The 25,821-nt window shown below is 36.9% G+C and overlaps 1 protein-coding gene across 5 annotated transcripts in view; it reads left to right on the forward strand.

Moving 5' to 3' along the window:
• WDR7 (WD repeat domain 7) overlaps positions 1–25,821 on the forward strand; it is a 352,599-nt gene that overhangs the window by 97,559 nt on the left and 229,219 nt on the right. For 4 of the 5 annotated variants that reach the window (XM_019986705.2, XM_070779109.1, XM_070779110.1 and 1 more), the window contains exons 15-19: positions 2,943–3,712; positions 5,296–5,384; positions 17,328–17,426; positions 19,788–19,906; positions 21,780–21,903. In XM_019986705.2, coding sequence (XP_019842264.2) covers positions 2,943–3,712; positions 5,296–5,384; positions 17,328–17,426; positions 19,788–19,906; positions 21,780–21,903 — 1,201 coding nt within the window. The remainder of the gene's footprint in view (positions 1–2,942; positions 3,713–5,295; positions 5,385–17,327; positions 17,427–19,787; positions 19,907–21,779; positions 21,904–25,821) is intronic. The other variant, XM_070779108.1, reaches the window with a different exon arrangement.

The following is a 25,821-nucleotide window of genomic DNA, read 5'->3' on the forward strand; positions in this document are numbered from 1 at the left end:
TCATGCATTGGAGAAGGTAATGGCAACCCACTCCAGTGTTCTTGCCTGGAGAATCCCAGGGATGGGGGAGCCTGGTAGGCTGCCGTCTATGGGGTCGCACAGAGTCAGACACGACTGAAGCGACTTAGCAGCAGCAGCAGTTAGAGATGAAATTGGAGGAGTAGGCAGCCATCTATTTTGGAGGCTGTTTTGTGCTTTGCAAAGAAGTCTTTGCTTTGCAAAGATTTTATCCCTGGGTTATAAAATGCTGTTGAAGCCTCTTAAGCAGGAAAGGAACGTAGTTAGGTGGGAGGAGGACTGAGATAGAAGAGAGACCATGTAAAGGGGGTTAGTGTGATGCTGTGATAGAAGAGTTGACTAGCAACTTAAAACAGTTTTACAAAGATTTTTATAATGTTTGTTTATTTTGCCAGGTACTCCAATAGGCGTGGGATTGTACACGATGAGTAAGACATAGTTCCTATAGAGAACAGGAACATGTAAATACATAAAATAGATAGTTATATCAATATAGCCAAGGCGTACAGGTTTGTGATGTGTATAAAAAATGTTATGGGAACTGGGTTCGCTGTGGATTAAATTTCCCTGGGAGAATTAGGATCTTGATGGAAGAGAAGGGGTTGGAGTGGAGCCAAGTAGAGTATTTTGGGTAAAGAAGGAAGGGGATCAGTGGGTGAGGGAGAGTGGTTATGGCGGTGGAACCTGTCTGTTAAAGCGGGAAAGTACTTGGCATTGAGTTGTAATGGACCTTGAATGTTGTGCTTAAGGATTTAGCATTTTATCCAAGAACTGTATTTTCTATTTATGAAAATGCATATTGATTATAGACAATGTAAGAAATATATAGAAATAGGAAGAAAATGTAGATCTGATACAATTGCATCACAAAAAGTAATAGGAACATTTTCATGTATGTCTTTCCAGTGTTTCTCACCATGCTCAAAAACATACTTGGGCATTAAAGAAATGAAATCAGAATTTTAACTCTGTTATATAGTGTGTATGTGTGTGTGTGTGTGTGTGTGTGTGTATGTGTGTGCTCATATGTAATCTTATCTCACTTAAAATTGGAATACGGGCATTTTGCCATGTGGTTAAATGTGCCAAGGAAGCATGATTTGTCTTGATTACAGTATTTATTGTATGATTATGCTTAAATTATTTATTTCCTTATTGCTAGAATATTCAGGTTGTCTTCAATCTACAATAATGGGCACTGTTTCACCAAACATCTTTGCACCTAAATCTTTGTACTTCTGACTATTTAGGATAGGGTTCTAGAAATAAATGTACTGGTCAAACAGTGTTAAGGGCTCATACGCCCCTACTCCGCTGAAAGGGCTGCTGTTGAAGGCCCTGCCTGCCTGCAGTGTGTGGGTTTGCTTTCATTGTACTCCTGGCTAAGCAATTTTTTGTGTGTTTACTGTTCGTTAATTTTATAAATGGTATCTTGTGGTTTTTTAACTGTTATTTCCTCAACAGCTAGTTTGAGTCAGTTTCCCTTTTATTCCTTGGCTATTTGTCTCTTTTATTGTGAATTGTCCTTGACCTTTATGATATCTTTCCCTTTTATTTTGGCACTCAAGTTTTTATATAGATTGTAACTTTATCAGTCTTATTTGCGGCGCATTTTTATTCCTATTTCTTACTTGCCTTCAATTTTTCTAGTAGTGAATTTGAAATTTAGGTCTGTGTGGCAAGTCCTTTCTCATCTTGAGATAAGATACATTCACCTATATTTTGATTTAGTTTTTTAATTTTGTATTTTTCATTTCTCTTAATAACCCGTGATAATGGGGCAGTTTTTTGGCAGGAGACTGACCTGATTAGATTTGCTTTTCAGAAGGAAGTGTTGTGGCTCGGCAGAGATTGGATGGGAGTGAGGAGAGACAAAGGGCGGTGAATCCGTTTTGGAAGAGAGAGAAGAAGGGTCTGGATGTGGTGGTGGTGGTGGTGGTGGCGGCGACAGAGGAGAATGGTTCTCCACCCGTGACTTGGGAGGAGCAGCAGGTTTAGTGGGAGGGTGGAGGTTAGGACATATTAAATATAAGGCTCTGTGGGACATCCAGGTAAAAGCAGTGGGAAATACAAGATTGAAACTCCTTCAGGAGCTGGTCTGGCTAATGATGGAAATTAGGAGCCATTACAAATAGGGGATAGTTCTATTGTGGGAGAAAGAATGAGTGTTCAGGGCCTCTAACTGAGTGGTCAGAATTAGAAGTTTCATCAAGAAGGTATTCTCTGGGAATTTCTTTTTATACTTTCTCTTTGCAAAATCAACAATGTCAGAAATAATGAATACAGTCAGTGATATGCAAAGAGATCAATGAGGAGAGGGACAAAAGAGTTTCCATTGGGTTAATCTGCTACTTGCCTTACATTTGGCTAAAAGGGGCAGTAGACTGGGAAAGAAATAGAAGAAGGAACATGGTCAAACAATAGCACTTTTGAAGAATGCAAGTAGGCTTGAACATAGTTCTCTATTGAGGGAAAAGAATCCACAAACAGAGACTGAAGGTAAAGTAAAACAGGAATTTGGTGCAGCGACTAAAAGGATGACTAGTCATGATGAATGGATTATGCTTTCCGGCTGGAACAGTAGTAGCTTATTCTCAGACGTATAATTTGCATTCAAGTTATTGAAACAATTTTTAACCTGCTCTATGAGTAGAAAGACTCCCTGCTTCAATAATACAATTTCATTTCTTTTTAAAAAACTGACAATTTTATAATTATTTCAGCTTGGTGTTCTTCTAATTTTAAGTTCCTATCTTTTACGTGCTGCTGATTGACACAGCTGCCTTTTTCCTTTTAATGATACAGGTACCAAAAAAAACAGCTTAATAAGCACCTAAATTCCTTCAACTATGTATTGTTCATTAATGAAGGCATGGCATGACATACTTTGAATTATAACCATCTTTTCAAAATATCTGTTGCAGGGCAATTTACCTAAATATTCGCATAACTCCCTGATGGTTCAAGCAATAAAGACGAACCTGACAGACCCCGACATACACGTGCTCTTCTTTGATGTGGAGGCGCTGATTATTCAGCTCTTGACTGAAGAAGCCTCTAGGCCGAACACGACGCTTATTTCCCCAGAGAATCTGCAGAAAGCACCTGGCAGTTCAGACAAAGGGGGCTCTTTTCTAACCGGAAAACGAGCAGCAGTCCTCTTCCAACAAGTGAAGGAAACCATCAAAGAGAACATAAAGGAGCACCTCCTGGATGACGAAGACGAGGATGAAGAGGCGGTGCGGCAGAGGCGGGAAGACAGTGACCCTGAGTACCGGGCCAGCAAGTCCAAGCCGCTGACGCTGCTGGAGTATAACCTGACGATGGACACCGCCAAGTTGTTCATGTCCTGTCTCCACGCCTGGGGCTTGAATGAGGTCCTGGACGAAGTGTGCCTCGACCGCCTGGGGATGCTGAAACCCCACTGCACGGTGTCCTTTGGCCTCTTGTCGCGAGGGGGTCACATGTCCCTGATGCTTCCGGGTTACAACCAGGCGGCTTGTAAGCTGTCCCGTGGGAAAGCCGAGCTGGGAAGGAGGCTGGCGGCCACCGAGGGCGTCGGGAAGGGGACCTACGGCTTGTCCCGGGCCGTCACCACGCAGCATCTCCTGTCTGTCATATCTTTGGCAAACACCTTGATGAGTATGACCAATGCAACTTTTATTGGTGATCATATGAAGAAGGGCCCTACCAGGTGTGACCTTGATAGCTTGATTTTTATCCTTATGATGCAGAAAAAAAAGAAACCTGTTTTCTTTTTATCACATCTTATTACCTTTTATGTGGTGAGGGGGGACTCTACACGCCTTCACATTTTTGTGTCATCTCAGTGTTTCTCCTTTAAATTTTAACTACAACATGCATGGCTTAAAATATAATCAAACTGTACAGTTCTATCTGTACTCAGACATACTTAGTAGCTATCATAAAAAAATACTGGAATGAAAGAGTAGGTCAGAGTTCAGCTTTAACAAATAACTTATAGACTATCTTCAGTAAATATCATCTTGGATTATATCTACCTGTAGTTGGCACCGACATTTAATTCAAGATGTACATTTGGTTAAAATGCTTCTCTTTATTGTGACCCATGTGTAGTGAATGGTAAGTGTTCAGTGATTGGTTTCAGAAATTTTGTGAAGTATAGTCAGAATTTCTCAATGGGAAAAGAGAAAACAACTTTTTTAAATGCGGAAGAGTATTCTTTTAATATTTCTAGAATACTTAGCCTGAATTAGTATTTCTTATTTTCCAGAAGTCACGAAGACAACTTTTTAAACTCTGGTTTTATTATACTTCATTGAGAGTTGACCACATTTAGAATTTTTTTTTTTAATTTAATAACTACTAACATGGCACTTCCCTAGTGTCTGGCTCTGTTGTGAGCACTTTACAAGTGTTACTTCCTTAATGCTCTTAACCCTATAAGGTGGGTACTTTTATTATCCTTTTGTTTTCAGATGATAGAGCTGGGACATGGAGGAGAAGTCACTTGTCCAAGGTCACACAAGTAGTAAGTGGTAGAACCAGAATTCAAAAGGGAACAGGTGGCCGTGGAGACCAAGATTTCTTAATGCCTTATTGCCTTTTCAGACTTTAGGGCTGAATTATTTGAAATTTGTATATATTTTAATTTATTTATTTTAAATTGAAGGATAATTGCTTTACAGTATTGTGTTGGTTTCTGCCAAACATCAACATGAATCAGCCACAGGTACACACATGTCCCCTCCCTCCTGAGCCTCCCTCCCACCTCCCTCCCCACCCCACCCCTCTAGATTGTTACAGAGCCTTGGTTTGAGTTCCCTGAGTCATACAGCGAATTCCCATTGGCCGACTATTTTACATATGGTAATTATGGAACTCAATATATTGTTCCATAAATTCATTTGGACCAATGATACAGAGTGGGCTGAAATATCAGCATAATAATATTGAAAAATGAAGGGCTAATTATCATATTATCTGTCAGTGGTAGTAGATTAAATATTTCTAAAACTAGTTTAAAGCATAAACTGTAGATGTAAAAGTTTTACTTGCTATTTGCTAATCATTTAATTTCTGTATTAAAATCTGAAATGGAAAATGTTGATAGGTACAAAGCAAAAAAAAAAAAACAACCAAAACCCTATCTTTTTGGTATAGCAAATTGAAAGGTTCTGTATGTATTTCTATTGCAATTCATTTGGAACTAGGAAGCTTAATATTTTGAATGGCTCTGGAATTATGAAACTATGAATGTGTGTATATACATGTATTTTCTTCTTCTTTTTAAAGGCCACCTAGACCCAGCACCCCAGACCTTCCTAAGGCAAGGGGTTCCCCTCCAACTTCCAGTCATATTGTGCAAGGACAGATTAAACAAGGTAAAATTAAATCTAATATAAGTAATTGACATGACATTTCAGCTCTAGAAACTGAGGAGGCATAGCTAATGTATAATCATAACATTTTGTTTGTCTCAGATTGTTAAAGAAAGAAAAGTTGTTATATTCCAGATGTAAATATGGATAATTAAGATGTCAGTTAAAAACAAATCAGATTTATTTAGAAATTGATAAATGAACGTTTTTCACCTAATTTTATTGTACTGTCTTCGGCCTAATTTTTATGCATTAGGGGCACCTTAACTTGACAGTGCTAGTGCCTTAATTGTGTGTATCTTGAGTCTATAAGTTATACACCTATTTTTTAACTACATTACAAACGTTTGCATTCATATTTCCCTACTATAGCTATTCTTCTGTCCTCTGCCGGTAGCTCATGCATTACAATCCACAGTGGAAATTCTTCCTCTTTTTATTTAATCATTATTAACTTTAACTTTTGTCTGTAGCTTTATTTTTCATTATGGGTTACAAGAAAGATTGAGTTTTTCTTCCTTTATTTTCTTTTATATTTATCTTAAGACTCACAAGTGAGCTAATCAGAGTTGGTGGGTGGGGGGAAGAATCAGTTCTGCTTAGAGAAATTTCCTTTAGGTTAAAGGTTAATGCCGTCTCTCATAGAATGTGGTAGAAGTGAAAAAGTGAGCAAGAGATGGGACCGTGAAGTTTCTGCTTGTAATGGTGGCTTCGTAGGATTTTTTTTTTTAAAGGTTTTAGAGAGTCAGTGATCGTTCTGTAAGTCAGATGAACAGGCCTCCAACTTCACATCTGCAACTTTCCTCTTTCCTGGAACAAGCCCTCTTACCTCTTAGCCGGCTGTGTGCGCTTACTTTGACACCCTTAAGTGGCGTGTTTGCTTTTAGCCCTGGGCACTGTGTGCTGGCCTCGAATTATGGAACATAAGCTCCTCAATTCTCTTTGCTACTGCAGCCCGTTACTTCCAGCCCCACGTGGTCACCCCTCATACTCCCCTTTCCTCTCATCAAAGCTTTATGCTCATTTCACAATAGTTTACATTGTTCTGTAAGAGTTTTAATTAGACAGCTTTTTATACTTGTGTATGTGCAAAATGCGCACAGAAAAGTGCCCAAGACATAAATATGCAGCTCAGTGAGTTTTACAAACCAGACACCCTTGTAACTCCATCCTTGGACAAGAAACAACATTGCCAGCACTCCGGAAGCCACCTCCATGCTCCCCCTGAGCAGTGTACCTTCCTCTTCCAGAGGTAACTACTGTCTTGACTTGTAACGGAATTACTTACTTGCGTTCCATTATGGTTGTACAACCTAAGTTCAAATTCCTAAACACTGTGGTTTAGTTTTGCCTGTGTTTTGAATTTTACATGAATTCAGTCATCATGGAGTATGTATTCTTCTGTGTTTGGCTACTTTTGTGAGATTTGTCAGTGTTTTTGCATGTGACTATATTTTGTTTATTTTCATTGTTTTATTGCTGGATAGTTTTCTGATGAATAGAACACAACTCTTTCATCCATTTTTTTGGTCAGTAGACATTTGGATTATATCCAGCGTTTGGTTTTGATAAATAATTCTGCTATGAACATTCTTGTATTCGAACCTTAGTAAGTTTGTCTGTTGCATCTGTAACTGGAAGTGGAGTTTCTGCATATATTTATCTTCAGCTTTAATTGTACATAATGCTAACATCTTTTGCTATGAAAGACTAATATGCATCCGTCAAACCAGCTAAGGGGGAAAAGATGGAAAACACCGTGTTAGGTCGGGTATGGACCCATGAAATGAGACCTCTCATACACAGCTGGTGAGCTGTCCTAGTCAGTGCTTATATCTCCCGTGTTTTCACTTGAGCCATTTGGCTTGGCTGGTGTATCTAGTATATCACTACTTTTCATTCCTGGTTACTGTTTTTGTGTATTTTAAGAAATTGCCCTGATATTCCTACTCTCATATGAGGATATTCTTCTCTGTTTTCTTTTAGAAACTGTCTTACTTTACCATTCTCATTTAGATCTACAATCTGCCTAGACTTTAATTTTGTGTATTATATGAAGCAAGGGGTCCTGTTTTGGTTTTACTTCCATTATGATCCCAAACTTGTACAGCATGATTTATTAAAGAGATGATCCTTTCCCCACTGCTTTGCAGCGCCATCTTTGTCATAAATAAGGTGTGCTTATATACGTGGTTTGTTTCTGAGCAGTTTGAGCACGTTGGTTTTTTTGTGTATCTTTGTGCCTTAATTACAGTGGCTCCGTAATAAGACAGTATTTAGTAGATCGTCTTCCTTCCTGTTCTTAAAGAATATCTTGGCTGTTCTTGTCCCTTTGAATTTCAGTATAAACTTTAAAACCTTTTTATTGTTGTCACAAAGACCTATTTTAACTTCAGTTTTATTGAATTTGTAGATGATTTTATAGGAGAATTATTATCTTAATGGGATTCACTCCTTTAATCCATCAACTCAATATATCTCTACATTTATTTAGGTTTTATTCAGCTATCATAACTCTTGTATATAGTTTTCTATGTAGAGGTCTTACATTTCTTTTGTTGGATTTATTCCTAGGTATTAGATTTTAAAAATATTTTTGTAACTGATAATAAATTTCTTCATTTTCTGTCCCTCTGATATAGAAATGCAGTTGATTTTTGTATATTGACCATGTATCAAACCATCTTGCAAAATTCAACCTGTTAAGGTAGTAATTTCTGTAGGTTCTTTTGATCACATGGAAAATCATACGGAACAACTTCTTTATTCCCAGTATCAAAGGGAGAACTTTTAAGCTTCCATAATTATGATACTTCCTATATGCTTTTATAAATAGCTTAAAAAATTAGCTCTACTATTCCTTTGCTAAGTATTTATCGCCAGTGTATGTTGGGTTCTTTTTTATTATTTATTTGCTTATTTTTGGATGTCCTCACTTTTTTATTATTTATTATTATTTTTTATTTATTATTATTTTTATTATTTATTTGCTTATTTTTGGAGTCCTCACTGAGGCATGAAGACTTTTCTCTGCTTGTGGCGCGGGGGCTGCCCCCTGGTGGCGCTGCGGGGGCTTCTCACTGCGGTGGCTGCTCCTGTCAGGAGCATGAGCTGCAGGCGCGCGGGCTTCAGTTGTGCAATGTGGGCTCAGAAGTTTCGGCTCCCAGGCTCTAGAGCACAGGCTCCGTAGTTGTGGTGCACAGGCTTAGTTAGTTACTCCATGGCATGTGGGATCCTCCTGGACCAGGGATTGAAGCAGTGTCCATTGCGTTGCAAGGCAGATTCTTCACCACTGATTAACCAGGGATGCCCTAGTTATTACTAATTTTAAAAACTTTTTAAAAATTGATAATTATTTACTGATTTTTCAGCCCTTATTCCTTTAGAATGTATGCCAGAAATCATGTCATCTGTAATAAAGACAATTTTGTTTGTTTTTAATTGGTATGCATTTTATTTTTCTTACTTTATCTCACGGGTTAACATAAAGATGTTGAAGTAGAACTGACATCCTTGCTTCATTCCCAATCTTAGGGATAAAACATTCAGTCTTTTACTGTTAAGTATGATGTGAGCTGTAAAGTTTTTCTTAGTTGAGCTGAATAGTTCCCTCCCATTCCTAGTTTGCAGAGATTTTAAAATTATTAATGAATGTTAGATTTTTTCACATGATTTTTCTGTATTTGTTGAAATTATCAAATAAATTTTCTCTTTTATTTTCTTAATAAGTACAAAAACATTGACTTCTGAGTTTTTAAAAAACCTTGAAATCCTGGGGAAGGTCGCATTTGGTCATGATGAATTATGCTTTTTATAGATTATTGAATATAATTTTCTAAAATTTTGTTAAGAGTTTTTATGTTAATGGTCATGAGGGATTTTGGGTCTAGAGTTTTCATTTCAATAATTATTTCTTCAATTTTGGTAACAGTATAGTGCTGATCTCACAGAATAACATATTATCCTCTTTGCTTTGCTGGGTTTTTTTGGGGGGATGGGCATGTGTAAAACCGATACTATTGTGTTTTTTGTTTTTTTTTTTAACTTCTTTGATCTATTTTACCAGTGAAACTATGTAGGTATAAAGTTTTCTTTATGGAAAGATTCTTAACTACAAATTTAAATGCCTAGAGCTATTTAGGATTTTTTAAAAATTCATCTTGGGTGAACTTTGATGATTGTTGTTGTTCAGTCACTAAGTCGTGTCGGACTCTTTGCTACCCCATGAACTAGAGCATGCCAGGCTTCCCTGTCCTTCATCATCTCCTGGAGTTTACTCAAATTTATCTCCATTGATTTGGTGATGCCATCCAAACATCTCAACCTCTGTCACCTCCTTCTGCTCCTGCCCTCAATCTTTCCCAGCATCAGGCTTTTTCCAGTGAATTGGCTCTTCACATCAGGTGGTCAAAGTATTGGAGCTTCAGTTTCAGTAGCACTCCTTCCAATGAATATTCAAGGTTGATTTGCTTTAGGATGGACTGGTTTCATTTCCTTGCTGTCCAGGGGACTCTCAAGAGTCTTCTCCAGCGCCACATTTTGAAAGCATCAATTCTTGAGCGCTCAGCCTTCTTTATGGTCCAACTCTCGTGTCCATACATGGCCACTGGAAACACCATAGCCTTGACTAGACGGACTTGGCAGCAAAGTGAGGTCTCTGCTTTATAGTAGCTGTCTAGGTTTGTCATAGCTTTTCTTCCAAGGAGCAAGTGTCTTGTAATTTCATGGCTGCAGTCACTGTCCATGGTGATTTTGGAGCCCAAGAAATAGTCTGCCACTGTTTCCACTTTTCCTCATCTATTCGCCATCAAGTGATGGGACCAGATACCATGATCTTAGTTTTTTGAATGTTGAGTTTTAAGCCAGCTTTTTCACTCTCCTCTTTCAACCTTCATCAAAAGGCTCTTTAGTTCCTCTTCACTTTCTGCCAGTAGAATGGTATTATCTGCATATCTGAGATTGTTGATATTTTTCCTGTCAATCTTGATTCCAGTTTGTGAGTCATCCAGCCTGGCGTCTTGCATGATGTACTCTGCATATAAGTTAAATAAGCAGAGTGACAACATACAGCCTTGACATGCTCCTTTCCCAGTTTTGAACCATCCATTGTTCTTTGTCTCGTTCTAATGTAGAAGGTTTGTGTCAAATTTATTGGCCAAAAGTTATTTAACATTCTCTTATTTTCCTTTCAATGTCATATCTGTAGGATTTGAAATGGCATCCTCTATAATTCATAATTTGTGTTTTTTTCTCTTTTTCTCCCTGATTAGTCTGTCTAGTAACTTAGCAGTTTTATAGTTCTTAATCAGCTTTTGGTTCTTCAGTTTTTATTGCTTTTCTGTTTTTTATTTCATTTGTTTTTGCTTTGCTTGCTATTATTTCTTTTGCTTTAAATTTGCTTGTAATTTTTAGTTTAAGTAGAGCCTGAGGTTATTGATACAAAACTTTTCTTCTTTTCTAATATAGGCAGTCAGCACTATTAATTTACCTCTAAGTACAACTTTAGATGTGTCGCACATATTTTGGTATGTTTTCCTTTTAAGTTTTCTTTTTTTTTTTTTTTCCTTTTTATCCATGGGTAATTTATTGTTAAATTTATGAACATTTGGGAACTTTCCCAAATGCTCTTAATTTCTAATTTATGGTCAGATAACTTACTCTGTATGGTTTGAATTCTTTGAATATTAAGGCTGGTTTTATGGCCCTAATTATGGTCTTACGTGGTCAGTGTACTGCATGCACTTCAGAATACTGTGTGTTCTGCTCTTTTGGGTGGAGTGTTTCATAAAAATGTCAGGTCACGTTGTTTGAGAGTGTTCAAGTTGAGCATACATTAGCTGATTTTTCTGTCTACTTGACTCTGTTCTTCAGATAAGGTATTGAAGTCTGTGGCAGTTGTGGATTTGTTTATTCCTCCTTGCATTTCTATCAGGTTTTGCTTGATATATTTTGAAGCTCTCTTTATTGGGTGCATAAACCTTTCAAATTGTTACTTCTTTTGATTAATGATGCATTTTATATACTTCTCCACATTGTGGTATTGAATTTACCCACCTGGATAGTATGAGGATTTTGAAGTTGGAATGCTTTCATGTTGCTCCTCTCAGAAGAGTCTTGAGTTTTGAGAGAACTAAAGTTTTGTGAAGAAGATACTAAAAATTGTCTTTTTTACAGCATTTAGTTAAGATGATTGATTTAGAAATTTCCATTTGGAGTAGCACAGATGGGTTGTCTTTTAAGGTAAATGGAGGTTAACAATCTGTACTGAAAGTTGCATCGTAAAATACTTTAGGATGGCATTATAAAACTCACTTTCTATTTGAATATTGAAATGTAATATTTTTTTAATAAATATTTGTTAGGCACTTTTTTTTCCCAAACAACTGTATTTTGTGTATAGAGAGATTAAACTGATGTATATTGTCTTGAATAGTTTGTGTCCCTCTGGAAGATAACCCATGAACATAAATAACCAATATATATTACAAAGTGGTGGTAGAGATAAAGGGCTTTGATTCTTTGACTGCTCTTCAGCAGAGTTTTATATAGTCTCATCATTCTACTCTGACTCCTTTTACTTTGGTTTTCTTTTCAACATTTTTCCTCTTTCCTTATGTTTTTTTTTTCCCCCTGACTCCTCCTGTAGCCACACTGACTCACACTCTGTTTCCAAGTTGGATTGCAAACAGGAATATGCTTCTTTTTGATAAACTGTTACTTTATGTTGCTTAATACTTGTTCAGCTCCAAAATAATCTATATGGAATAAAGGCGTTAGTTGGGAATTTGGGTCTGAGAATAAAGATGATATAAAGAGTTTTGCTAACCTAATTTCTCATAAATAGTATCAGGATATGTCATGGGCAAAGAATGTCTTCACAAAAGGTTTATTTTGTCTAGCAGTTTGCTTATTAATTCAGTGTTTTCCAATATTTAACATTTACTAACAGTCATGTACTTTTTGATATAATATTTATTAGATACTTGATTTTGCAGTTTATGAAACATCTCACTTGAGAAAGGGATCAGAGATGTCAAACAACTGAATTTTTGTTCAGGGTCACACCTTCCTGAATCTGCCCGTGGCTTTAGGCTTTTCTGTGTTCTGACACATTGTACTTCTCTTTACTCATGGCAGAAGTCTCTGGTCTGTGTCTCTAGTGCTCATCTCACTGTGACCCTTTCTTTATGCTCAGGGGTAGGGGTAGAGGCAAGTGTAGGCAACTTAAAGGTCTAAAGTTATGCTCAGACTTCCCTGGCTGCTCAGCGGTAAAAGAATCTGCCTTACACTTCAGGGATCGACATGGGGTTGATCCCTGGTCCAGGAAGATTCCAGATAAGCCCGCATGCTGCAAGTAAGACCTGATGCAGCCAAGTTAATTAAAAAACTAAAACAAACAAACAAAAAGATTTAAAGTTATGGTACATTGTTTGCAATTTTATTTTTCAGAAGTGTGTTCAATTTAGGTTTTCTAAACTTAGAACGGGTAGTTGTTTAGTTATAATCAATAGTTACCATATTTTTCCAGCATCTACAGCAAAAACCTTGGAGTAAATATTATATATTAGGCTAATGAACTGACCTGTGAAACCCTTAAAACTTGGTGTTTAAACATATGTACCTTTTTAAAAAGTGCTGCAGCTACAGTTTAATTGCAGAAACTCTTAACTTGGGTCTGCTTTGGAAGCTCAGAGGTCAGGGACATTTTTTATTTTTCGTTCAATGATTTATCTATCACAAGTGCCTCGCACAGTGGCTCGTACATAAAGAGTTCAGTAAATATTTGTTGAATGAATGAATCTGTAGATACCTACTCCTTATCCTTCTGGAGTCAATGTGTCAGTCACTGGGAGCTGAGGCTATAAGGGTTGACACAAGATCCCCACCTTCAAGGAGTTCACATGTGCTGCAGGAGATGTACATATATGATTTTAGTTGACTGCTTATTTGCTTTTCCTCCAGCCTCTGACTACTTTGAGAGCAACATCTTGGTCTAATTTTTATAAGTTTTTATAAGCTTAGGCCAGTACCTGGCATGGGATAGGCACTGATTACGTTAATCAAATGAAAGAAAATTTTAATAGCCTTCATATATCTAATTCAAGTTAGTGTTTATGTTATAATTTTATCTTTCACTATAATGAACTCTCTCTGCTTGGTTTCTGTCTTGCTCATTTATTTATTTTGGATGTTAGTAATGAAGGAGACCTTTTACAGAAGGTTGTTTTGTTTTGTTTTTGACTCTGGTTGAAGTTGTATGCCAACGTAAAAGTACCCCCCTGTCTGAACTTACTCCCATTCTGCTGTAATCCAGTGGTGATCTAGAGGCTATGTCACTGTATGTTTCAAACATCAGCACTTTTGCGTTTTGCCTTGACGCATGTCTGTCTGAGTACCGTCTTGGGTTGGTTACTCATTCACTTTAGGTCGTTATGCTTTCTACTGCCTGGAGCTCTGTGTTCCCTGGAGCCTTCAGCTATTTGTGCTCTCTTACAGTGTTTTAAGGATATCCTTTTTTTTTTCCTTATGGTGTTTGATTAATGATTTATCCTAATGCTTCATGTTGATTTAAAAGATGACGAGAACTCCTGTCTACCGAAGATAAAAGTGTAGACATAAGAGAAGTTTATAAAAAGGCAGATGTTGCTCTAAGATCTCTATATTAGATAGCATGCCCAGTATGGAAGGCCTTTTTATTAAGTACATGGTAATTGACTCTATTTTCTCATTTCTAATTTTTTCATGTTTTCTTCTGGCTTCCCAGGTGGCTCAGTGGTAAAACATGGGTTCAGTCCCTTGGTGGGGAAGATCCCCTGGAGGAGGAAATGGCAACCCACTCCAGTATTCTTGCCTGGGAAATCCCATGGACAGAGGAGCCTGGTGGACTACAGTCCATGGGATCGCGAAAGATCTGGACACGACTTAGTGACTGAGCAACACCAGCAGCATGCTTTCTTCGCTTCTTCTCAAAGCTTCGTGATTCTCAGGCAGCACTGCTTTAGATAAAGTGATTTACTGTAAAATAATATTCTTTGTAATTTTATTGTTTCGCTTTGGGAACTTTCTTTTTTCACATTGTATGTGGTTTTCTGCACCTTTTCGGTTCTCTTTTCCTTCTCCTTCTGAAACTCGTCCTCAGAGGGCTGTTTGTGTCCATCTGCTGGCGGGTAATGAGGTTTGGAGCAGCATACAGAGAGCACTCGCTGCCAAAAGTGTGTCCACTTTCTCTCCTACGTAGACTTTTAATATCACAATGGCGGCTGGGAAAGAGGGAGCTTAGATTTAGATTTCGAACAAAGAGTCGAGTGGACCTGTTCAGAAACAGAAACCGTGGCTGTTGTCATAGTGAGTACTTCTGTACACGCCGTGTGAAGGGAACGCCCAGCCTATGTGTGCGCGTGCGTGTTGTCACACGCTTACCTTCATCTGTGTCTCTTGATGTGCGAGTAAGCGTTTGTGAAGAGGCTCTTAGCTGCAACATTCCTTAACTTTCCCAGGTTAAAAAAGAGAACTTGTGTCAGTTCTGTCGCCATTTTGAGGCTGTGCTGTGATTTTTTTCCTGATCAGTATTTTACTGATCCTTAATAAGAGAAGCAAATTGATAGTTGACATGGCAGCTTTTCCAAGAAATTAATTGCTTGCTTATGTTTTATGGTGCAAATTTTTGATATTCAGTGTCGTACATGACTTATTCAAGTTTATTATATGTCATTAAATCTTGAGCTTTTTATTGTGGTAGTGGTACTTATTTCTTCTAATTTCTATTGCTGGTTTTCCTATATGTGAACAATTTTAAAAGCCCTAATAGAGTTTAATTTCAAGATTCTCAATGAATTATGAAAACAGTTCTAGATTCTGTAGTTTCAGTTATGAGGTAGTCTGAATAGAGTATTTTTTGATGGTGATGCAGAGATTTTTAAAGCATAGTAATTCTGATTCCTTGATTTCTATTACAGTTGTTTTTTTAATTTTCAGTGTCCACAGAATTTATTAAAGGAAAGTGTAAATGGCTTTCTCTATATGCAGTATCATTTAAATAGGACTCCAAAATTGTCCTACTCAGAGCATTTATTTCTCTCATTAAAAGTAAAGTCATGTACATTGAGCGTTATTCTGTTAAGACATATTCTACCAGTTTTGCCAGTAGCATTTCTAGTTTCCTTTAGACTTAGGGAATTAGGGATTTAGGGAAAACATTCTAGTTTAATCCCACTTCTTCTTCTTTGACCTAGCTAGGGGAATGATCACTCAGTCCTAAACTTTGGTTTATTTGTATTGAATTTTCTCACCTTCCCATTCCAGTGTCCTTTCAGAATTAATGATAAAGTCAGATGAAGTTAATACAGTCTTTTCAGGGATAACAATTATTTCTCCTTTATTTAAAGTGAAATTATTGAAAAGCCTCACCTATTGGAAACCACCAGAGGAACTTGCTCAACAATTTTGGTGGCATGAAAGCTAACACCTATAAATTACTCCTTGCTGACAAAGACTTACCAGCTTTTTGCATGGGGAAGTGAATAATTTGTAGGCCATAATTACTAAATTTGTAATTGCTTTTAAAAATGAAAAACTATTCAATAGAATATATATAGAAATATTGGGGATTTCCTTCCAAGATTAAAATGGAATTCTTAGATTTTATTGCAGGTGGATTCTTGACCAGCTGAGCCACAGGGAAGCCCTATGAAATATACAATTGAGAGTAATTCTAATCCTTTAATAAGCATAAATGATAAGATAGTTGGAATTTCATAAGGAACAGAACACAGATCTATTATAATAAAAATAATTTCCCAGATAAAACTTTCATGTATGCAACCGGGACTTCCTGGGGCTTATAGAGTTGGATTTTCTGTTTTTTATTTCTGCTCATATACTTTGATTCTCCTGTTTACCTCACACGTGCCTGATTGACATTATGATGCATTCGTGTGGAAATTATGAAAAGTTGTTTTCATGCAGCTGTCCTGTAGTTACAAAAGAACTTCACTGCGTGAAAAGCAAACATATCATTCAGCAGACAATGTTTAATCTGTTCAGGAGCCCAAACCTATTGCTGTTCAATGACAGAAGAAAGGAGAGGGATTAATTTGAAGATGCTTGTGCATGACATATGGTAATTTCTCCATAGGAAGGAAGTGTCAAACGGTGACCTCTAAATCTTAACATTGACCTCCAGTTGTAGAATGTGTGTGCCATACGGTCCTTTTGCTTTTCATGTGATAATTTAAGCTGAACCTTTTCCTGGTAACGTAACTTTTGGGGGTGGGTAGGGGTTGTTTCATCTATTGTATAAAGATGATAACAGTTTAGAATAAAAAGCATTCATATCATATTTTTTAAACTCTGAGGAGTGGAGCTATGTTAGGAGTCTTCCAATAAGAGTTAAGCATATTTAACTTAAAGTTGCTATAGTTTACAAGTTGGTATCATTTAAATTGAGTCTTTATAAATTGAGTGTAGAAAATTGAAATGATCTCAGTGAATGTTGGTTTGAGAGATTAAAAAATAGTTTAGACATAGCTTTAGAAAATAAATTATTAGAAAAAATATAATTGACAATCTGTAGACCAAAATAAACTTTTCATTGTGTGATACATTTTAAAAATTGAATTACATTTTTGACGATTCTTAATATGTCTGTCTTCATAATCTCTTGTAGCCTTAGTTATTTTAGAACTGCTTTTTATATTAGGTGTCACATCATTCAACTATAAATAGCTTTTGGTTTGAGTTACACTGTGATTGCTATTCAATAAAATATATCATTTTACTGCCATGATCCTTAATAATCATACCTTTCTGATTAAAACATCATTTTCAGTTCTACATTTATTATGTTTTGCCCACTTTGTTTTTCATTCTTCACTAATACTGAGCTTTTTTCCAGAAACCGCTGTACCTCAATTCTCTCCTCTTTATTTCTTCTGTTTCCTCTGCAAGTGGCTGCGCCTGTCGTTTCCGCGCGGTCTGAGGCTGATCAGTCTGGCTCTGACCCTGCTTCCACTCCTGCTTTACATACCTGTTTCTTAGTAAATGAAGGTATTCTCTCTCAACTTTCTAACAACTTTCTTCCAATTCTGTGCTTTATTCTAATATGACATGTCCTTTTTACCGAGTTTATACATTCATCTGCTTTGTTATGTATGAGATCCTAAGTTTCCATTTTCTAACTTGATTCGCTAATGCCAATAAGGGTCGGTTATAGAAAGGTAATGTGATTCCTGGCTGGTAGAAGCTGTGTTTCCTGTAATCTAGAGTGCTGTTAAAGAAGTGCAAAGATGCTAATCTTTGATATGAAATTAGGCTTGAAGAAGGGGATTGGTTTGCATCATGGTGTTTGCCCTGTGGTTTCTGGTGTTAGAGCTAATTATTTTATTTTCCTTGTATTATTATTCAGTGCCAGATAGACTTGGATCTCTGTACACAGCATGTGCCCTGGTTAGAGGGGAAAGAAAGTATTTTTGGAGCTCTGAGAATGTGAATGGAATCCACAAATATTTATTCCCCAAGAGCCATGGAGGATTATTTATACTAATTGGAAGCTTGGTGGACTTTGTGAGCTCTCAATTATATCCTCTCTCTTCATTCTGGGTTCAATCTTCACCAGTTTGTATGATATAAAAATGAATAAATTTACAGAATCTCATATGTAACCCAGGATGATTCTGACTCTTCAGTAAAAGCAATAATACTAGTCTATTCAAACGGAAAGAAAGATACAGTAAATATAAGGTACAGAATCCGTGTTCTAAATACCATTTCTTTGGGGAAAAAACATGGAAACTTAAAAGTAGAACTCATTTTTTTTTGCCTTGTTTCCCCATCATAGACCTGAACTAAGGTTGTATGTTAAGACTGGATTTTGGCAACAATAATTAGGGTCATATTTGTTAAGCTATTGTAAAAGGTGGAGACTTGTTAATTCAAAAATAAGCTACTGACTTTGGACCATGGTGAGAATCAATCTTCCTATTAAAGTTTGATTCATAAATATACTTCATACCTTCATGAGATATTAAAACTTAGAAGTTTAGGTAGTAATTTGTTTATATATATACATATGTATACATATGTGTGTATATATATTCCTCTGTTGAAAATAAATTATAATCTAAAATGTATGTGTTTATCACCTTAATGAATATAAGTATATATTCTCAGTTGTTGAGAATTTCCTTACTGAAAGGATTCATGTTTACATAGGTGCCTTGCCACCTCCCCCGCCCCCCGACCCTGTCTCTCTTGCATTTTTCACCCTCTTTTTAACAATCCCAAAAATGATTTTGAATTTTATGGCTTTTGTTGTTGCAGTGTAAGAATACTATAGCTTAGATTATTTCAAAACGCTGATTTGCTAAAATTCTGTATTTACAGGTAACTCTCCTTGTAATATGGGCACCTTTAGTGGCTCAGACGGTAAAGCGTCTGCCCACAATGCACGAGACCTGGGTTCGATTCCTGGATCAGGAAGATCCCCTGGAGAAGGAAATGGCAATCCACTCCAGCACTCTTGCCTGGAAAATCCCATGGATGGAGGAGCCTGATAGGCTACAGTCCATGGGGTCGCAAAGAGTCAGACACAACTGAGCGACTTCACTTTAAAATAGGGTGGAAATGATTATTTGAGAATGTCTGGATACTAGTACTGTTAAATATGGTAGTGGTTTCCATTGTTTCTTGTGTTTATATTAATATCATCAATTTCCATATTATAGAATAGAATTTTGGAAAAAATGACTTTTATTCCCATAGGTTAGAGTTGATGATACTTAAAATTTTATAAATTTTAGATTAAGTTTTTATCTTGGAGGATATAGGAATTCATTTTTTCCTCTCAAAATTGGTGGTACTTACTTCAGTTACCACTGTGGCTAAACTTCTGAATCATTTTGTAAGAAAAGGGATCAATAAGTACCTTTATTAAAGACCCTCTAACAGAGAAAGGAAGACATCTCTGTTGACTGATACGATGGTAGCACCAGATGGCCAGGCCTTAAGTGACACGAACCTATCTGTGGCTATCTGCGTGAATGCCCTTTTAACTGTCCGTAGGTTCAGAACTAGAGTTCTAGCTCAGCTCTAAACCTGAACATAATGTCTTATTTTAGAGGGACTGTTTACAAAGGTGTTTTTCTTGTGGAGTTTGTATATACTTACTGTGGAAATTTATTTTTATTTGTTTTAAAACTTTGAGAGTTCTTAGAGCTGAAATTAGAGATGACATCTGTTTAAAGGTGAGATGCATGTATTGTGTCTTTGCACAAAATATCTAATAATAAATTGAAATCATGACGTAATTGAGCAGATCTGCCCTTTTGGTTTAGGCTTGGTATACTTGCATATAGAAAACTATCTGCATTGGGAAATATGAAGTGTCTGTAATTGGTTACCTTTTAACAGGATGGAGTCAGCTGGCTGCCATGCACTGTGTTATGCTGCCAGACCTGCTGGGATTGGACAAGTTCAGGCCCCCGCTCCTGGAGATGCTGGCTCGGAGATGGCAGGATCGATGCCTGGAGGTAATATTGTGGTGATATGGATAGAGAACGGAAACACTTAAAAGGCACTGGACCAGTATAAATTTGAAGCAAAATGTTATGCTTATCTAGCTTCTTATCACCTGTTTGTTATGTGATAGAAAATGTGGATCCAGTGATTCTAAAAAGTAATGTTTCAGTTTGCATATTTGTTTCCTTTTTTTTAACCCAGTGAATATTTGATAAAACTTTTATATACTTGTAGAACAATTTCTTAAGTGGTGATTTCTATACAGATCATACACATACATGCACACAGACATAATACTTATAATCCACCTCTCCACAAATCGCAGTTTCAGGTGTTAATAGAATCACATCCATCAAATCCTGAGTGAATAACCACAGTCCAGTGGAAGGTCCTGTGTTAGAAGAGAAGGGGAAGGTCTCTGGAATTGGAAGAGACCTGGGTTTAAGTATCAGTTCTGCCAATTATTAACTTTGTGACCCTGGGCGATTTACTTAACCTATTTGAAGCTCATTTGTTAAAGTAGGGATAATAATCTAGTCCTCGCGGGATTGCTGTCAGGATCAAATAAGATAATGCAAGTAGAACAGTAAGGACAGAGCTTGACACATGGGTAGGAGCTCAGTAAATGGTAGCCGTTTTTTTGTATTAATAGACTTATGTGATATTAGATATGGCTCAGAATATAATATCACCAGAGACCTGGAAATGTTTCATGGGATTTTGCTTCTTATAGCAGTTGAATATAGCTATAGCAGTTTATGCCAGTCAGGATTTTTAATTGACCAAATTTAGTGACATTTTGCCTCTTTCCTGATCTCCGTTCCCTCACCTCCAAGTAGAATTGCAGCATACTGAAATTTTCAGTTTTGCATTTAAATGGTGTTTGAATTCACTTCTGAAGTTATAATGAAAAACAATTTTTATTTTAATTAACAGACCCTACTGAGTTATCTTTTCAGTTGTGAATAGTTAATAAGTTGATTGGTACGTAACCTGACAGTTGCCTGGTGTCACTGAACCGCTGCCTGTAACACTTTGGCCAAAATAAAGCAAAACTAAAGTCAAGCTATGAAGTAAAAGTGTGTGCCACATTGAAAGAAAAATTGAGATAATACAACTTTGAAAAATAGTTTCCTTTTATAGAGCTAATGTCATTTCACAGGAATTTATTTCCTTGCTTGTTAAAAGTATATTGTTTAAGCCTGTCTTAGGTATTCATGAATTGTGTGAAACATACATGTTTGTGTAAACAATACCTATTTAGCATTATAATAGAAAGAAATCCACTAGACAGTTGTGTGAAACATACATGTGTGTGTAAATAGTACCTATTTAGCATTATAATAGTAAGAAATCCACTAGACAAGGTTATATTTCTTCAACAGTTAATACTTCTAACTGATTTTTCTAAACAATATTTACATGGAAATTTAAAAAATTGAAAATGCCAAATTAAAAGTACAAGAATATTTTTTGTGCAAGCTTCGGAAAATGAAGTTTTAAGACAAAACTGATTAAGTGTTCAAACATTGTTCTATTAATGTTAAGGAATTTTTTTTGAACTTTTTATTTTTTGATGAGATATAGCCAGTTAGCAATGTTGTGGTAGTTTTAGGTACAGCAAAGGGACTCGGCCTTACATATACGTGTATCCTGTGTTAAAAGCATATTTAAGTGAGATAATTAATTGAAATATCTTTGATTTGCTTGTATCCAATTTATTCTACTTTATTAGCACTACAACACACTTCAGTGTAGTGTTTCCCGTGTAAATAAATGTGGTTTGTGTATTTTCTAGCTTTCTTTCATCACGAACTTGCTAATGTTGAAACACCTCACCCACTGGTCTGCTTCCTTTCTTTGCACTTGGGTCTGTGGTTTTAGGTCAGAGAAGCTGCACAGGCCCTGCTTCTAGCCGAACTGAGAAGAATTGAGCAGGCGGGACGGAAGGAGGCCATTGATACCTGGGCTCCTTACTTACCTCAGTACATGGACCACGTCATATCACGTAAGAGCTCACGCTTTGCTACAGAGCTTTTCATGCATGTGTAAGGGAAGTACCAAGACTCACAATTCTGCTTGCTACTACCTCAACAAAAGTGAATCATTGACCTTCAGGTGAAAACAGGGATCCTCAAATTCTGCTCATTGATTTTCTGAATCCTTATAGTTTGGAGTTTGTTTGTTTTTTTAAGCGAAAAATTATGTAAATATAGAAATATTCACCAATGGACTGACCCCTTATAAAGTTAATCCTTAATTGAAAATTCTACCCTATTTAACACTAGCATCTGTCTCTGCCCATTTCATTACAATAATTGTGGATACCAACTTGTTAGATATTGATCTGATAATATGCAAGTGCAAATACGAGGCAGATCCTTTCTAAGTAAAGGTTGGAATTGTGAATGCTTAAGAATTATCTGGTAGACTTAGACCAGTGTTCTATGGGAAAAGAGAAAATTAGCAAGGATTTTGACTGAAGATTCTTTCAAAAGAGTATAAAATCAATGGATTAGGAAAGGTCTTGGGGAAAATTGTTGAAATTCTGAAATAGTTTTTGTAAAATCTTTGCAATCAGACTTCCCCGATGGCCCCGTGGTAAGGACTCCATGTTGCAACACAGGGAATGCTGGTTCGATCCCTGGTACAAGAAGATCACACATGTCGTAGGGCAGCTAAGCCATGAGCCTCACTGTGGGCTAACACCCAACACAACCAAGTAAATAAATGAATATTAAAAAAAAACACATTGCAATCATGCTGCTAGGTCAGAAGTGCTCTGAAGAAAAGTTATAGTGGGCTATGATAATTTTTTTCTTATTAGGAAAAATATCCTTCATTCTCAACTTATCATTTAATCCATTCTTTATTCTCCTAAAGAAGAATTCAGAATTAAAATGTTTAACCTGTTATATTGTGTATAAGATAAAATAGAGCAATTTCACTTTTTTTTTTTTTTTTTTTAATGATGAAATCTCAATGAAAGTTTGAAAAAGGCTTTTTTACTGTGAACATTTGTCCTGGGCTTCAGGTGCTTTCCTTTTAAGTAGCCTTTTGTCAGTACCAGTTATTGTTGATGAGATACTCATTGCACATGTCAGGACAGACAGTATATGATTGTATAACACAGACAAGAAAAACAGAATTTGAAAGGATTGTAACTGTTATATCTGGTGTAACTCTACCAGATGTTTGCCAGTGGTGACTACACTGGTTGTTTGATTAAGTGTGTAAGCTTGGACACTTGACCCTTTTCTTCCTCAGTTTTGTCACAGATTAAATGAAGATGATATAGTAAGACTTTATGGGATAATTGGAGAAGGCAATGGCACCCCACTCCAGTACTCTTGCCTGGAAAATCCCATGGAGAGAGGAGCCTGGTAGGCTGCAGTCCATGGGGTCGCGAAGAGTCGGACACGACTGAGCGACTTCACTTTCACTTTCCACTTTCATGCATTGGAGAAGGAAATGGCAACCCACTCCAGTGTTCTTGCCTGGAGAATCCCAGGGATGGCGGAGCCTGGTGGGCTGCCGTCTATGGGGTCGCACAGAGTCAGACACGACTGAAGCGACTTAGCAGTAGTAGTACGGGATAATTTGAGTATGTAATGAGTGTATCTTGGATAAGCTCAGGGAACTGTACCTAAGCCATTGTAAGCTCTATATTTTTCTTAAATAAATACATTTATAATCTATAAAAGTACAAATATATACCTCACATATAACCAGAATATCACACATGAACAGCTCTTGTTAAGTTCTTTAATCTTTTATTTTATTTGCATAAATGATACAGACTTTTTGGCCTACTGGGAATTTTTCTGTTTTAATAAAAAGAAGTTAAAAATCCCAGAGTCTTTAGGCAATGGACTCTATATAATGTATTAGCTTTAAAGTTCTTACTGAAATATGTATAGGTTAAAAAATCTGTAGAATATTTAAAAAATTGGGATGAAAGCAGTCTGGCACAGTGCTCCTTGTTCAGCAATTTATAGCTGTTAACTTCTAATATTCCAGGAAATAGAATTAGCTCTTCAGCTCATCATGAACCTATTGAATATAAGATCCTGATATTTAAGGACAAACTATGAATATAGTTCTGTACAGTAGATTGAAGGTGAAACTAAAGAGCAAATTGCTAGAGATTCTTGTAAAAGGAGAACAATATGGACATTAGGAAATATTGAGAAACGTTTTCAAGAAATCTTTATTTATAATAGCGGGAGACGAATTACAGAATAATAAATAAACGGGAAGCTGTTATAGAAGGAGGTATGGGGCCCAGACCTAAATGCAGATAGGGTAGGAATAAAAGACAATTCTAACCCTTAATTACAGACTGCATATAAAAGTCTAAGAAAAACATTAAAGGTTAGTACAGGTTCATGACGGTTTGGCTAGAGAAATGCCATTAGCGGTGGTGGTGGATGCTATTTTATTTTATCTTTCCTGGAAAGAAGAGATGGTTCTAATCATTGTTTAATACACACAAGCTAGATTGTTCTTGTGTCAAATTTAAACCTTTCCATTTATGTAAATAAAAGTCCTTGGTATTTAGTAACAGCATTTAGGAGTACTTTATAAATTAACTGAATGCTGACTTACTTAAAACTTTAATATTATCATTTACTGTAAAATTGTATTTTTAGTGAAAGAATAAACAAATATGCATTCTACATGTAACTAAAGCGTCTCACACTAACAACTCCTGCTATAGTAATCTATTCTGGAACTTTTACACTGACTGAGTGTAAAATTAGTTTTAGTTTGCTTTCCCAAGAGCTTTCTGTTTTAATAAAAGGATTTCAAGCTAAAGGAGTGGGGATTGTGAACGTGTGAAAGGAGAAGAAAGCATACAACAAATGAGGAATGGCCACATAGGGCTGCTGAGCAGATTTGCTGTCCGAAGGGATCAAAGGTTACGGAGCCAGCTGGTGGACAGCCCACACCTGCCGTAAACGTGCTCGTGGTGAAATTGCTTCCACCATTGTCGTTAATGTGTGAGGAATGATGGTCGTGGCAAGTTACAGCGGAAAGCAGTCTTTTCGAAACCTAAAACCTCTTTCCAGCATAGAAATCTATTTAATCACTAAAGTAGGTAAAATGTTAAGCAATACATCTGGTAAACACACCACACATCAAATATTTTCTTATAATTGAATCAGCCGAGCGTTCAAACATATGCAATAATGGCCTAAGCGATTTTGGCAGCTTCTAAGTTATGACTGAGCTGGGTCATAATTTGGAGTTATGATAGCTAAAGAGTCCCTCTCTGTTAGATATTTGTCTGAAACTCAGGAACTGCTTTTAGCTGAAGAGCAGAAGGTTACACCGCGCTAATGGCCCTTCCTTTTAGAGATCTGGAGTCTGGGGCTAGTCACTTCAAGTGGGAAGGAACTTGTTCTGACTCCGCACTCAGTAGGTGATTGAGCTGTGACTTAGATGACCGCTCAACTCAACTGGTCATCGCTGACTGGGGTCTTCTGGGGTTTTATTTAGGTACATTCGGCAATAAGAGCCTTTTGCAGGTTTGTTTGAGAGTCTGAGGAAAGCAGTGGGCCGGAAGCCAGTTTCTTAGAACTGTTGAGGGTAGTGAAGGAAAAACGCTTGCAAAGCAGACAGCGCAGCACGTCACACGTGCAGTGAGTGCACGTTGACTGTCCCCTTCCTTTCCTGGTGTTGGTATAGTTGTGTCCTCCTCATTGTCACCACCTCAGAATTCACTCTAATTCATATTGCCCTGGGATTCTGGATGGTAGAATGGGAATCCCTGGGGAGGAAAAAGGAAAAAAGTGCTCTGTCTTAACTGAAAATCCAGTTCACAAGTTTCTATAAAATCCGAGTCCTAATTGAGTGACAGGAGATTTTTGCTTCTGACAATGGAGCTGTGTCCTTGAACCTATTAGGAAACATTTTATCCCAT

This window comes from Bos indicus, chromosome 24, assembly GCF_029378745.1.
Source record: "Bos indicus isolate NIAB-ARS_2022 breed Sahiwal x Tharparkar chromosome 24, NIAB-ARS_B.indTharparkar_mat_pri_1.0, whole genome shotgun sequence".
NCBI lineage: Eukaryota > Metazoa > Chordata > Mammalia > Artiodactyla > Bovidae > Bos > Bos indicus.